Raw genomic sequence first — 13431 nt, forward strand, 5'->3', positions numbered from 1 at the left:
AAAACCAGAAAATGGTTAATATGAGATAATCTGAGGTCCTTTTCCACTTACATTGTGAAATTCTGTTTCATAGAAATGTTTCTATACTATGTTCTAGAGCAAGACTGGTTGTGACAATAAAATAAAGAAAACATCCTTAACCATGGCTGCTTCTGAATTCAGTTGTACTGAACTTCCATAGCCTTAAAGCCAAGCAATGCAAAATTCATTCTACTTTCTTTTTTAAATGCTTCCAGTATTTTCTAGGGATGGAAGCACAGGGACAGCCCAAGAGATGAGCCAACAAGTAAAAAAAGATGTTTTAATGTGTAGAATCCCTTGGAGTCATAGGATTTAAAATGGATATTTAGTATTGTTTTTTACTAACTACCACCACTAGTATTTAGTATTGTTTTTTACTAACTACTATTGTATCTATCTATTTAAAACATAAGTTGCTGCTTAACATTGTTGAAAGTCTCCTGAACTGCTAGAAATATTTACATAAGACATTTATGAAACATGCATCATAGCACTCATCATAGTTTGTATTTTAATACATAAAATACACTGCAAGTTTTGCTCTGCATTTCTGCGATCTAACAAGCTCTATTTAGCTTTGCAGAGTATTTGCAATCACAGTGAATCTCTGTTTCAGACTCTCTCTTTTCTCTTTTAAGTGGTTTTCTATGGTCCTCGCTTCTTTTAAGATTCCATCAAGTTCTTGGACATAAGAAGCATCCATCGCTGCTCTCTCACTTAATTGAAAAAATCAGTAGTTAAAATCAATACTAACACCATTAACTTTCTCACTACTTAGAACTGCTTTTATGCTTTTCTTAAAAATGTGTTGTCTATCAATGCTCAGTTTCTGACCAAATTAGTTCTCTGTTGTAACAGAAAACAGCATTTTTCTTTCAAGATCTGTGTTCGATAGTTTCCAGCACTAAGTCATCTAAACTACAGCCACAGTAATCCTTATCTAGAGAAATTAGAAAGGTGCTGTACAAACTGGACAACGTTAACTTGCCTTAAAGTGTGAGCATATTTTGATAACAAGTTCATAATTTCTTTGTTGATCTCTGTTAAAAGAAAAAAGTAATTTTATTTAAACATTTGAACGAATTTTCATCTCAACATCAAATTAGGTAATTACATAGTTACTTTCAGTATGTTTAATACATCACCGTTTAAAACTTCTTCCAGTGGTTCAAGTTTGTAAGGGGACTGCAAGCCCTCAGAAAAAGCCGAATCTGTTTTGTCAAGGGAGGACAACTGAGGATTTTCTGAAGCTTCCTTCTAATAACAGAGCACATAAAAAAATACAGGTTCTAGGACTTAAAACATGCTTAGCACAGATAGTGTTTAACTGAGAAAAAGAAGCATTTAAAATATGTCTTGAGAGACTGTTTTCAGAGAAAGTGCAAGTGTTGGCTTCACAGCATCAACACCATCCCTGGTGAGCAGGCACAGCATCCAGGGGAGTGGGTGGGAAGTACCAGTTTGAGATTTTTGCTTCTATCTGTAAAAGCTGGTGTACTTCAGCTCATGCTCAAGAAGTCCTACATAACTGTGTTGCAGCGCATACCCAGTTTTTTTCATCTTTGAACACTAGGAGAAATTTTACGGTCTCCTCATACAAGAAAGTCATACACGTTTCCCCTAACCTACATAAGGTGACATGGAGCTCTCTGCCCTCTCTCCGTGACAGGAACCCATAGCAATGCCAGAGAAGGACAGGGGGGTGGTGGGTTGTATTGCTCCCCTGGGGCCCGAAGGGTCCAGGTCTTCCCTCCCTTCCTCATACAGTATCGCTCACCTCCATGCTTTTACATTTACTTCTATTTTCATCAGGTTTTTGTGTGTTGCTCGTCATCGTTGCCTGCTAAGAAGTACAATGTTGTATTTGATAAGTGGTTGTCTTGTGCAACTGGAAAACAGACCTATATAAAAATGTGTAAAACCTGTAACCAGTACCTCTGTAAGCTCCTCTGCAAAGGAGCTCTCCTCCTCACTGGAGAGAGGCAGAGCCTCAAAGCACGGCGAGAGCACCGATCGGGGCTGGAGATGGCGGGTCCAAGGCCTGGACGGCCCCGGGCCAGCCTGGGCAGGGCCGGCGCTCACAGCCCAGGCGCTCTGAGAAGGGCCGGTGGGTGCGTGAGCTCGGCCTCGGGCTGCTGAGGCCGAGTCTGCCTTGTCCATAAAGGCATCTGTCCCTCCCCGGCTCTACCTACGCTTCCCCAGTGCCCCCCACCCTTAAGGACATGGGGGCACCCCCTCTGCCCAGGAGGCCTCCCCCCTGCCCAGATCTCTCTCCTCAGGCAGCGCTGGCCCAGGACGGCTGACGGCCCTCGTGGCCGCTGGCAGCTGTTAACGGCCGGCACGTGAGAGGGCGGCCGGGGAGAGGGCCCCGGTGGGCAGCGAAGGCCGGCGGGCAGCGAAGGCCGGCGGGCAGCGTGCCCCGGAGCTCGGCCCCAGCCGCCTGCAGGCCTCGCGGTGCCTGGGCCGCGGCCCGGCTCCCGGGAAGGCCAGAGGGGCCGCCCAGGCCTCTCCTGCTGGCTTCGACAGCCAGGCCCACCTCTGGAAGGCTGGATGGAGGAAACTGCTAAAATGTCTCTTGTTTCGGTGATCCCAGGAAGCGGTGTTTCGTCCCAATGACATGTTTGAGTCAAAGCACGATGAGACTACCTGTAGCTAGGTAAAGCGTTGCACTGTCCACTCAAACAATCCTGGTCATATTTCCTCTTCGAAGCATCTGTGAGGGACCTCGTCACAATTTGAATTGCTGGAACGTTTTGGGGTGAAAGTGAAATGCCAGACGAGGCTAGATGGATACGTTTCAAAAAAGAAGCAGTGAATTAGTAAAATCTGGGAGATTACTGTCACTAAAATGATGAATGCCACTAAAACAGGTGACTGCCGAGACCAACTTTTTTTCCTAAACAATGGAAGATAAGATTTCATTTTCCTTATGTTGTGCTTCTCTTCTGTAGGTAAATTGTATTTGGTTTCATCAAGAAATGACTGAGTCAGATTACATCCTGGGGTGGCTTGCTTACAACAAGAAGAAACTAGACAATGATTCATTGCTCTTTCAGTATTGCACTTCATGTTGTGAGCCAAAAATATTAAATGCTGTATCAGGTTACTACTTCCCTAAATCCTGGCTTCATTACAGGGAGGAAAATCATTGCTAGATCTGAAGTTATGCTGGAGTAAAGGGAATTTTACTTTGGGTTATTTTTGCATCTTTGATTTCTGGTTTTAAGAGGAGAAAGGATCTTAATCTTACATATGTTATCCAAATAGGCTCTGAAAGTCAGAACTCAGGACAAGAAATTAAACCGCTGAAAGAATGAGAACTAAGTACTTCCCCAAAGTAGAAACAATATTTAATATGTTGCCATGGCCCACTTCATTAAATTCTCCAAAAATATTAGAGATTTTGATGTTACTAGCAATACTATCTAAACATCAAGAAACAGATACGGAAGAATACACTAGGAAAATGTTCTTAAAGTGTTTATCTAATTGAGTTACCATTAGTATGCTATTTTTATTAACAGACCACCTGAATTAAAATAAATGAAACATCTGAATTGTTTTACCACTTTCAGTACTTTGTGGATGTGAGAGTCTATGGAGAAAGCCCAGACTAAAAAAAAAAAAAAAGTTATCCAAGCCATAGTTATCTAGGTCTGTAGTTCCTGTAGAATGTCAATAGGCCAAAAATATTAGTGCCAGCAGTTAATACAAAATAAACAGTGTTGGCTGACTGGCATTGTCCTTGGTGCTTTTGCACAGATTCTGGTACCAAGTACAATATTATTTAATTTGAATGTAAATTTAAACTGAATGTAAATTTAAACTTAATGAGAAAAAATGGCTAAATAATAAATAATTATTACAGCATTAATTTTTAAAAAAGAGTATTTTTTTGTTGTGGAATTAAAAGTTCGGTATCTGGGAACTAGAAATACAAGCAGTATCACCCAAATGGGGAACTCTCCTGAATAAAGCTCTGGTGCCCAAATTTTCAAAAAATGTTAAAAGTCAGCTGGAGTGAAGAAAATAGACATGAATATTATTTTGAAGCTGAAGAAATTATTCATATGTAGAAACTTAAAGGGCTGAAGCTGTTTATTTTAGTTGAAAAAGACCAAGAGGCTATTTGATTGTACTTCACAGGAAGGAACTATTTGTTACGAAATGGTTATCAGGAAAATGTACAGAAATGGGTGACCAGAACCCAGTTAAATTTAGAAAGATAATTTTTTTTTTTTTTCCTGTAAGAACCAACCATTCAAATAAAGTACCAAGAGGAACAGTAGAATTACAGTTGTAGATAGAAATCAGCTAGATCTAGGTGTTTAAATCAAATTTGGCTCTCTCTCTGGTGTACAGGTTTAGGTAAACCCAACTCCACGCATGTGCTGAATGCCATGTAACAAAACAGGAAGCTGAAAGGGGATGATGTAATATTGCTGTCGAGTTAGAATTCAGTGTGTCTCAAAATGGGGACATACACTTCTTATCTGAAAGCAATAGATGCCAAAAACATATTTTTGTTTGTTTGAAACAGGTTTTACTCTGTTGCTGAATTCCTCTGCTTTTTAAAATTCTCCTGAATCAATATCATTAGTTTCTTTCAACAATTTTAAAGAAAGAAGATAAATTTCTGTAGCACACACAGTCTTTGTCTTAACATGACAGAAAAATACACTGCTCCCTGTGGGCAGAACAGTCAAAATCCATAGTTATTAGTAAAATAGACAGTATTTTTTAGGATTATTATTTCAGATGAAGTTGGAAGATGTGCCTTTGACCTCAAAATTATCTCCCTACTTTTATCACACAGACATTAAAACATTCCCTACAGACACATATTGGGGTTTTTTTGTTTTATTTTGGGTTTTGTTGGGGTTTTTTTGTTTGTTTTCCTCAAAGCAGTAACAGGCACGCAGACAGACGAGAATGTCTTAGGTTCAGTCGGAGTTTTTTTGAGGTTCGGATTTTTTATGGGTTTTGGTGTGGGTCCCCCCCTCAGCACCCTAGTCCAGTGCTAAAACTTGAGCCTTGTAGATTTACCCCCTGAGCTACACAGCTGAGTGCCTTAATGCCTTGCTAGTCAGCATCATAAACAAAATCGAGACACGGCAATTTCAGCTAACACTGGCAAGTTCTACAAGCTATACCAAATATTAATTATTCATTCCTAAGTTTGCTTTCCTGTTTCTTATGGCCTTAGTTGTCCCATCACGACACAGTGTTTGCCATTGCAATTACAGCACCGTTTGTTGCAGTAAGCACTCCACAACCACCAAAAGCAGCACTTACATTCTGAAAAGCATCGCACTTTGAAGTTACGTCAGCCAGGTATGAGTAATGGCTATAACCATTTAGTTGCAATTAAAACAGCCGGGAAACAATTTACAGCTGGTAAATTAGGAGCTATCAACTAACAGCCACAGTTTCTGGCTGGCTGTTCCTTTGAGAGGAGCCTAAATTCCTCCCCTGCAGCCACTTATGTATAAAAGGGATGGAAAATAATTTGAAGATTCCCACCAAACGCTAGTGGTATATTCCTTGGTATCATTGTTAGCGAGAACTACATACACGCAATGTGTTTTCAATCCTAAACCGGCTTCTTCCAAGGCAGATGCGAAGTTTATGGGCAACTTGCAGAGTGTGGAGAAGGGGAAGCCGAGGCGCTGAGGGCTGGTACCCGTTTCAAAACTGCTACTTGGGACTTTGCGGACCGAGCAAACAGGCTGGCGTTGTGAGAAGGCGTCCCTCTGACACGGGTGTGAGATAAAGGGAGTAGCAAACTGCTGCCTTTGTAACCTTTGATTTGCATGATTTGCTTTCCCCACCGAGGAGGGGAAGTGCCGCAGAATAAATGCCGACGTAGACACGTATCTTGGGAAAGAGCCCGAATTTCCTCTGCAGCTTGTTCAGTCGGCTTATTTTGTCGTGCGGTGATGCAAGCCGCTATAAAAGCCCCCTCCCTAGGTCGCCCCAACCGCCGCCACCGAACTGCAGCGGAGCTCGCTCTCCTCCCCGGTCGTGGGAGCGCGCAGAGGTGACGCGACCGTCACACCGGCCCTGCCCGGCGGGACCCCGCGGCTGTACCGAGGTAACGTGCGCCCCGGGGGCCCAGCGGGTGGGCTCGGCTGCGGGAGCAGGCGCCGGCTCCTCGCCCTCCCGTCCCGCTGGCAGCCCGCGGGCGAGGAGAGGCGGGCTCGCCGCTCTGCGGCTCGGAACTTCGCGAGCAGCCCGGCCGGCTGGGGGGGGGCGTTCGCTGCGGGCGGGACAGCAGCTGGGGCACCGGCAGCAGCCCCGCGGTCGCAGCAAGCGGCAGAGCCTTGCCCTGCGCCGGGGGTGGGGGCGAGGGGGGGCATTCCTGAGCGCGCCGGGCCACGGGCAGGCTGCGGGCACCCGCCCGTCCGCTGGCAGCGCCGCGCACCCGCGGTACCCCCCGGCCCTGCGCGTCCCCTGCCCTGCACCCCGGCTTCCCCGCGGGGAGAGTCATCACGCACCACCTGCAACAGGCTGCTGACAACTGCTCTCAGCTTCTACCCTTTCTTTCAGACGTGCTTGGTAAAAGATCTGACCATCGTTCACCACACACCAGGGGAGGAAGTGCAGTCACTGCGTGTGTGTTACCCATTGAACCAAGGGCCACCTTTTCCTTTACTCCTTTGTCAGTAAGTCCTGCCTGTGCCTTCCACTCTAGAGTAACAGAGTAGTCCTTGACTTCTTGGTTCCTTCACTACGTGAGGCATGCACGGTTTGGTGTGGTATTTAATTTCAAAGGCTTGGGTATACATGTTTGGAAACAAAGATGCAGTCCTCTGCTGTGAACCTGGGTGTCTCTTCTGCACAGACCAGCTCGAACTACAGACCCTATAAAAAAATGCGGTGAGGAAAAATCCCTCTCAAATACATTCCTCAAAGTACTTTACTAGAGGGACATGGAAATCGCTGCAATTCCCGCACCCCAGTCCCTAAGGTTGATGTGTGTGTGCTTATTTACTTAAGTTGGCATTACTCAGTTGTTTTGTATGAGTCTTTTCCAAGTGGTGACAAAGCCTTGAAGTAAACCAAAGGTTTTGATTACACAATAAAATCCCAGTGCAAGAGCCAGTTCTTCCCATTGTTTACCTAGCTTTAACACTTTTATTACTTTCGTGGTTAGTGCAGAGGGTAAGAATGCCTTGACAGGAGTTGGTAGGTTTGAATGAAGAACTTCATATTCTCGCCTACTTACAAAAGTGACTTCAGTGGTTTTGCAATCCCTGTTGTTGGCTTTGTTTATTTGATGCTGTCTGATCAGTAAGTTTGTGTGCATTCTGCTATGACTGTCTCCTCTCGTGTATTGTATACAGAGGCTAGGCATGTAGCTCCAGGCTGAAGACTTCATACAGATGCTGGGCTCCTAAAGGTTAGGTGCAGCGACAGGGAATTTCAGTGTGCGTGTTACTTTGCCAAAAATTTTACACGAATCACAAAGCCAAGTAAGTCAGATCTTGCACATAGTAAAGTAGCTAGTTATATTTGGAAAGTAAAATGCCTTTATTTCTGAAAATGTAGATAAAACAGGTAAGAACATTCATCCGCAGAAAGCATTTTAGGAAAATGAACAAAAAATTTATGAAGATACAGACCAAAATTAAACAGGAAGGAAAGTGACAACCTGCATTTCACAAAATCGGTGGCGTAGAAGAGGACATTTTAAAACTGTTTACCACCAGAGAAGGGGAAAGAATGAAATTCTTTGCCACATCTTCCTCTGTTGTATTATAATTCCCTTTATTCTTATTCTCACCTTTATTTAAAGATGCTATTTTAATTTCGAAGAGGACATCATCATTGGTTTTAAAAGAAAGATATTTTAGTACTTATTCCTTAGAATTATTCCTTCCAATGGCAACCATCCCAACAGCAGTAAAATTGCTGAAATACTAGACTCCACAGTTCAAGTCCTAGTCAATACAGGTGACTTCCCATAATTTTTATTTTATATTTTTTTCCATTGGTGGACTGCTAGAACGGAAGATATGGAGACACTTGTGGCCTGCAAAGCAATACAGTCCGTTCAGGTGTATCTTTTTCTTGCCAGCATAAATAGAAACTTTATGACAGAAGGGATGGGTGCACTTATAGGTAAATGGAATGGGTATAGCAAATTTATGATCATCACTGTTCTTTTGTTCTATACATTAAACATATACATTGTTCTATCCATTAAACAGAGAGTGTGATGTACTGTCAGTCACTATGTCAGAAAGCTAAAGAATATGGTTTACCTGTCTGGCTGTCAACTGTATGAGGTTGAGGATATGAACAAAGATAAAACCAATTATTCTTCTGGAGTTCTTGGAGGGAGTTGTATATTGACATTAGAGGCGCAGTGCAGCACTGGGCTCGTTCTAAATTAACCCTGAAGTGTGTAGAACTGGGGCTGGAACCTTTCAGGTGCAGAAGTTGGCTGGTCTTTGGTGATAACATGCCAGCCCTGTTACAGTATTGTGCACTAGAAGAGAGCCCACGATCTCCCTTGCCTTACGGAGTAAGAAGCTTTGTTCTTAACTCTGAATCCTCTCCATGTGTTTTTGGCAGAGTGAAGATGAGTGGTGAAGAGATTCTTGTGTGTGCAGTACAACTTGGAGAAAACTTCTGCCTCTATTTTGCAGGTAATTACTACCCACTGCTGAAAGACAGACACTGTCTTCTTCCTGCATAGAGTATCAAAATCTGATACACAATTCAATCCTCTTCTTGGGCTGGCATCCCAGGTTTTGTAGAATCCTGTTTTTCCCCCCCCCCCCATGATACCTGAGCAATCCTCACAGCAGTTGCAATCCTCACCTGCTTAGAAGAATGATAGTTCTTAGATTATGGAGCCAGGCTGTTCACTGTAAAAATAACGAGTTTGGGACAGCCGTCCTAGTGTGTTAAGAGGTCAGTACCATGTTACTGCTGAACACCTTAAGCGTTTAATAACTTTTTGGGTTTGAATACTGATTAAAAACAATTCCTTTATCAGTCTGATTTCATGTAATTTCCCCATAAGCTTCAGTCTGAAGTACTGTTAGCCAAGTATCTGAGTCAGTGAAATATTTGTTGCTTCATACAATACATTCCCGTAAAGGACACTCAGAAAGGTTGGAATACTGTGGGGTGAACTTGGAATAGGTGGATAACTTACAATCTTACAGGATAAAGTTAGTTAGAAAACAGTTCCTTCTTTAGAAGCAATTTGTAATGACTGTTTCTTGTCCTTTTGCTCACTTAGAATAAAGGTACTGATGAAAATGAAAATTTACATGCAAATGAAAACTTACATGCTGTTTATTCCTTGATTAATGCCGTTTATTCCTTGATTATAAACTGACCTGAGCTGCTCATCTTTAAGTAACCCTAAAACATTTTGCATGCCTCTTGGTTTGGTGGTAACTCCAGTTCTCAGATGACTGGTGGTTTCATCATTCTGTTGAGTTTTATTTGTTATGTTCACAAATAAAACACACTCTGGAGCTAGAACAGCTCAGCTTGGTGAGTCAGTGATACTGGGGAGTACAACTGGAAGTGCGTAGGTGGCTGGCTGGTGTTCAATCTTGCAGAACAAAACCGGATAGAAAGTGGTTTCTTTTGTGGGGGCACAGCTTAATGTTGTTTTTTCTCTCCTTTTTTTCAATGCTTGCTTGGAACCAAGATGATGATGGTAAGCTGAAAGCTCATAATTTCTTAACTTCATTATCAATTTTATCTGAACTAACCTGCTCATGCTTACTAACACATAAATGCTTTGTGTGCCTTAGAGAACAAGTTTTCAAACTGATAATGGCTACTCTAAGAGAGCTACAGCTCACTTTCTCCTTCAGAGTTGTTGTTGCTTTATTTCTTCCCAACGTAGAGTAGTCTCTTCCCTAACAGACAGACCTTTTAATGCAATTCTAATTGTTGGGCAAAAGAGAGAGACAGTAACAGATACAGTAGCTTACTTGATTATGTACACAGACTGCTGTATTTTGGGAAATCCTTCTGTCTTGCCTGGGTTGTACAAGCCAGAGGTGGAAAGAATGACATGGCCTCCATTTTGTTTGCGGTTGCTATTCTAAGAATTTATTTCACCTCGTATTCTTAATGACACGATTAAGCCTGTAACAAACTGCTAAGATCTGAGGAGATTACAGCTCTTTGTTTAATATTTCTGCAGGGCTGGAGTGTGATGCCTTTTGTAAGGAAAAAATTCTCCACAGAGTCCTTCGAAATGTAAATAGCCAGTTGCTTGTGGTTCGACCAGATTTAAACATGGCAGCTTTTGAAGATGTGACAGATCAGGAGATGAAATCTGGTACGCTCTTTGTCAAACATACTATAAGCACTGCACAGTTTCTTTATTCTCGATGTGCTTTTGTTCTTTGTAATCACTGACTCTAAATGATGAGACTGAGAGTAAAGACTTAAACTTCATTTGTAAAACTACAGCTAAATTGAGAGAGATGAAATTTTGTATCTTATGCATTGGTAATGGATTAGATTCCTGGATTAGACTGAAGCCTGCAGGATGTCCCATGCAGAAAAGGGCTGTTAAGATTTTTGGTTAGCTCTGATCTCAAACTAAGTTCTTTATCCTTTTTTTGGTTTTGTGTTGGATTACAAAAAATAATTTAGGTTTAAACAGACAATGTATTTAGCACTAAAAGCTCTTAGTTTCTTCTAACAGCAGTAGTTAACAACTACTGTTTTGGCTTTGATTTTTTTTGGGGGGGCCTCAGCAATTTGTTCAGAACTGTATTTGTTGAACATACTTATCTACAGATCGCATATATACAGATACAATCTGACTTACAGATGACTAGTTACAAATCCAATTCTCACTTTATACGTGCACGTAAAAGGATCTGAACATCCTACCCATGCTAACTGGTAACTTCACAGGCTTTCCTGCAAATTTTGGTTATTGAATGACTGCAGAAAGTCAAGTATGTGCTACCAGCAGTCATAAAAATTCAAGTCCTGGCTCTCCTGTCAGGAAAAGTATCCTGGGAAGACAGCAGTTGCCAGTGGAATGGTAAGATGTAATATGGTTAAGTTGTTGCAGCTCTCTCCTGAGTAGACTATTAATAATAAGCAATTTATCTTTAGGCAGTGGAATGCACTTCAACATTCACTATTACAAAACCACCACACCTTCAGCAGGGATGCCTGTTGCATTCAGCATCCAGGTAGAAGATAAAAGTTATTACATGTGTTGTGAGAAAGAATGTGGAAAAATGATAGTTCGATTTAAGGTAAGTATCTGCTTTCCATACCTTATGTATATATAAGTAGTAGGCACAATTAAGAATTGAAACGTGCGAGCTGAGACAAAACTGCTCAGGACTTGTGCTGGGACTAACAGATTCCCTTTTTCTTCCTCAGGAAGGAGAAGTTCCCAAAGAAATTCCTGGTGAAAGTAATGTAATCTTTTTCAAAAAGACATTTACATCTTGTAGCTCCAGAGCATTTAAGTTTGAATACTCGCTAGAACGAGGAATGTTCTTGGCCTTTGAGGAGGAAGGCTGCTTAAGAAAATTAATTCTAAAGAAACTGTCAAGAGAAGATGAAGTGGATGAAACCATGAAGATAAGTTTCTAACTTCAGTCAGAATGAAAGGCACAACCTAAGACATCAGTCTTAAAATGTATTTTGGCTTTTAATAAAGGAAATCTTACTCTTTCTTCATCTGAGGCAAGCCAGTTTTATGTTTTTAGCTACTATAAGTCAGTACAGAAACAAGCATCTTACAAAGGAAAATAAATTCAAATTCTTGGCAAAAAAAAGCAGAAGAATGTTTTCCAGTCAGATAGAAGAAAATTACACAATGAAGAAACAAGAATGTGCATGTCTCTACAGTCCTGTATAGTTTGATCCCTGAAATCTTTACTGCCTGTTGATCAAACAGCTTTTGAATCCTGTGTCTCATAGATGACGTAGACCTACTTTGGGGAGGGAGAGAAAATCCCTGAGAATAATAGATTTCATAAGGAGACTCTGTAACTGGCCAATAAAGACTTTGAGATTACTTTATTGCATCGAGATTATTTCCTGAGCATCTTCATCAATCTCAGTTTCACACTGACATTCTCACTCACCTTCAAATGAAGTAGGAATAACAGACAATTTTTAACTTACTGGAAATCTTTGCTTAGAAAACTACTAACTTACCTGAACAGTTAAAGTTCTAATAAAGCTGTTTGTCCTCAGAGAGCCCAAGGAAAAAAGAGTTATGCTTTTAAAAGTGAAGAGTAAATTGTAGGTTAGTGATAAAATGAGAGACATTTGTCCTTCTAAGAATTTGGAACAACGTAGATACAGCTGGCTCCCCTAAGGACCCTATCTTACTCTGTGCATGTGATAATGCAGCATATATTGGGGTCAAGCTGTGAACTCCATTTCACATTCAGAGCTGGGCAAGCACTGGATTTCACCAAAATCAAAATTAATGTCATGTATTTTACGTATTTAATATTGAGGAAATTGATATGGCAGGTATTCTTTCCTTCTACATGTAAGTGTTGTCTTCCTCTTCTGTTCCAACTCCAGGTAGTGATAACCTGAACACTGGCTGCAGCTGGGCTCCTTCAGCTTTGCCATGCAGAAGAGCTGATAGAATTGTCATAGCCCAAACAGGGAGAAGTAATCAGAGAAAACAGGAAGGCCTCTGTCATGAAATGGAGAAAAATCCTCAAACTTGCAGAAGAGATAAGACAAGTCTCAGGACTTGTTTTGGTAAAAGCCAAACCGAACTATAATTTCAGGGGCTTTAAAAAAGCAGAGACATGAAACTGCTGTGATAACCCTGATTGTCTCAGCTTTTCGTGTTATGCTGCTCCTGCCATTTCACCTATCTAGCTGCTACTAGAGCACCTAGAGGCAGTAAGAAACCAATTTAGAATAAGATACAGCCACCATTGAGTGCACTATGGCTAGGAAGAATTCCCTGGAGGGGCTTAAACTCAAGAATGTATTTAACATGTCTGGATATTCCGTAGGACTGAGTCCCAGGTTTATATGCCCGATGAATGTTCAAAAATGGGATTAGACCAAGTGGTTACAGCCATCACAATAATTAAGAGAAGTTAACGGTAATTAAAGGGAAGTGATACAATTTCAACAAGACTGAGGAACAAGCAGATATTCACAGAGAAACCTTTTAATTTTGCCTCAAAACCACAATGAAGCGCTCTGAGTTGCTAGCCCCTAACATCATAGGTCTGGACTACCACATTCCCAGAGCTCTTACACAACTCTTTTCTCACACAAGATATTTTAAACAAATACCACGTACAGAAGCACCTTGTGTTTGGCCTCAAAAGAGGAAACACCAAACACTTTCAATGATACATGCTCCGATCGTACAAAGGTACGTACCAATGACTCATCCATATGCATCTTCCTCAC

At 41.6% G+C, this 13431-nt stretch overlaps 2 protein-coding genes across 4 annotated transcripts; one reads left to right on the top strand and one right to left on the bottom strand.

The window, feature by feature from the left end:
* Positions 1-592: 592 nt before the first annotated feature.
* Positions 593-1926, bottom strand: TEX12 (testis expressed 12). The gene is made up of 4 exons (XM_074851081.1): positions 1799-1926; positions 1167-1278; positions 1010-1061; positions 593-737 (listed from the first exon to the last, which is right to left on the bottom strand). Exons 1-4 carry the CDS (start codon positions 1853-1855, stop codon positions 593-595), a joined length of 366 nt encoding a protein of 121 aa, XP_074707182.1. The 5' UTR covers positions 1856-1926.
* A 3991-nt stretch (positions 1927-5917) lies between these two features.
* On the top strand, positions 5918-12053 carry IL18 (interleukin 18). 3 transcript variants are annotated; one of them, XM_074851090.1, is made up of 7 exons: positions 5918-6115; positions 6571-6686; positions 8602-8675; positions 9698-9706; positions 10202-10339; positions 11134-11279; positions 11410-12053. In XM_074851090.1, exons 3-7 carry the CDS (start codon positions 8609-8611, stop codon positions 11623-11625), a joined length of 576 nt encoding a protein of 191 aa, XP_074707191.1. In that variant the 5' UTR covers positions 5918-6115; positions 6571-6686; positions 8602-8608; the 3' UTR covers positions 11626-12053. The 3 variants fall into 3 exon arrangements, with proteins under 3 accessions (XP_074707191.1, XP_074707189.1, XP_074707190.1); XM_074851088.1 differs by lacking the exons at positions 5918-6115; positions 6571-6686 and having other exon boundaries at positions 8428-8675; XM_074851089.1 differs by lacking the exons at positions 5918-6115; positions 6571-6686; positions 9698-9706 and having other exon boundaries at positions 8428-8675.
* Positions 12054-13431: the final 1378 nt, after the last annotated feature.

This window comes from Strix uralensis, chromosome 26, assembly GCF_047716275.1.
Source record: "Strix uralensis isolate ZFMK-TIS-50842 chromosome 26, bStrUra1, whole genome shotgun sequence".
NCBI lineage: Eukaryota > Metazoa > Chordata > Aves > Strigiformes > Strigidae > Strix > Strix uralensis.

Excerpts from the sequence above, each read along its gene's own strand:
- TEX12 (XM_074851081.1), bottom strand. The coding sequence starts at position 1,855 with ATGACGAGCAACACACAAAAACCTGATGAAAATAGAAGTAAATGTAAA. Across the intron at positions 1,279-1,798 it reads GTAAATGTAAAAGCATGGAG|AAGGAAGCTTCAGAAAATCC; the intron begins GTGAGCGATACT and ends CTCTGTTATTAG. Across the intron at positions 738-1,009 it reads AAATATGCTCACACTTTAAG|TGAGAGAGCAGCGATGGATG; the intron begins GCAAGTTAACGT and ends TTTTCAATTAAG.
- IL18 (XM_074851088.1), top strand. The coding sequence starts at position 8,489 with ATGCCAGCCCTGTTACAGTATTGTGCACTAGAAGAGAGCCCACGATCT. Across the intron at positions 10,340-11,133 it reads AGATCAGGAGATGAAATCTG|GCAGTGGAATGCACTTCAAC; the intron begins GTACGCTCTTTG and ends ATTTATCTTTAG. Across the intron at positions 11,280-11,409 it reads AAATGATAGTTCGATTTAAG|GAAGGAGAAGTTCCCAAAGA; the intron begins GTAAGTATCTGC and ends TTTCTTCCTCAG.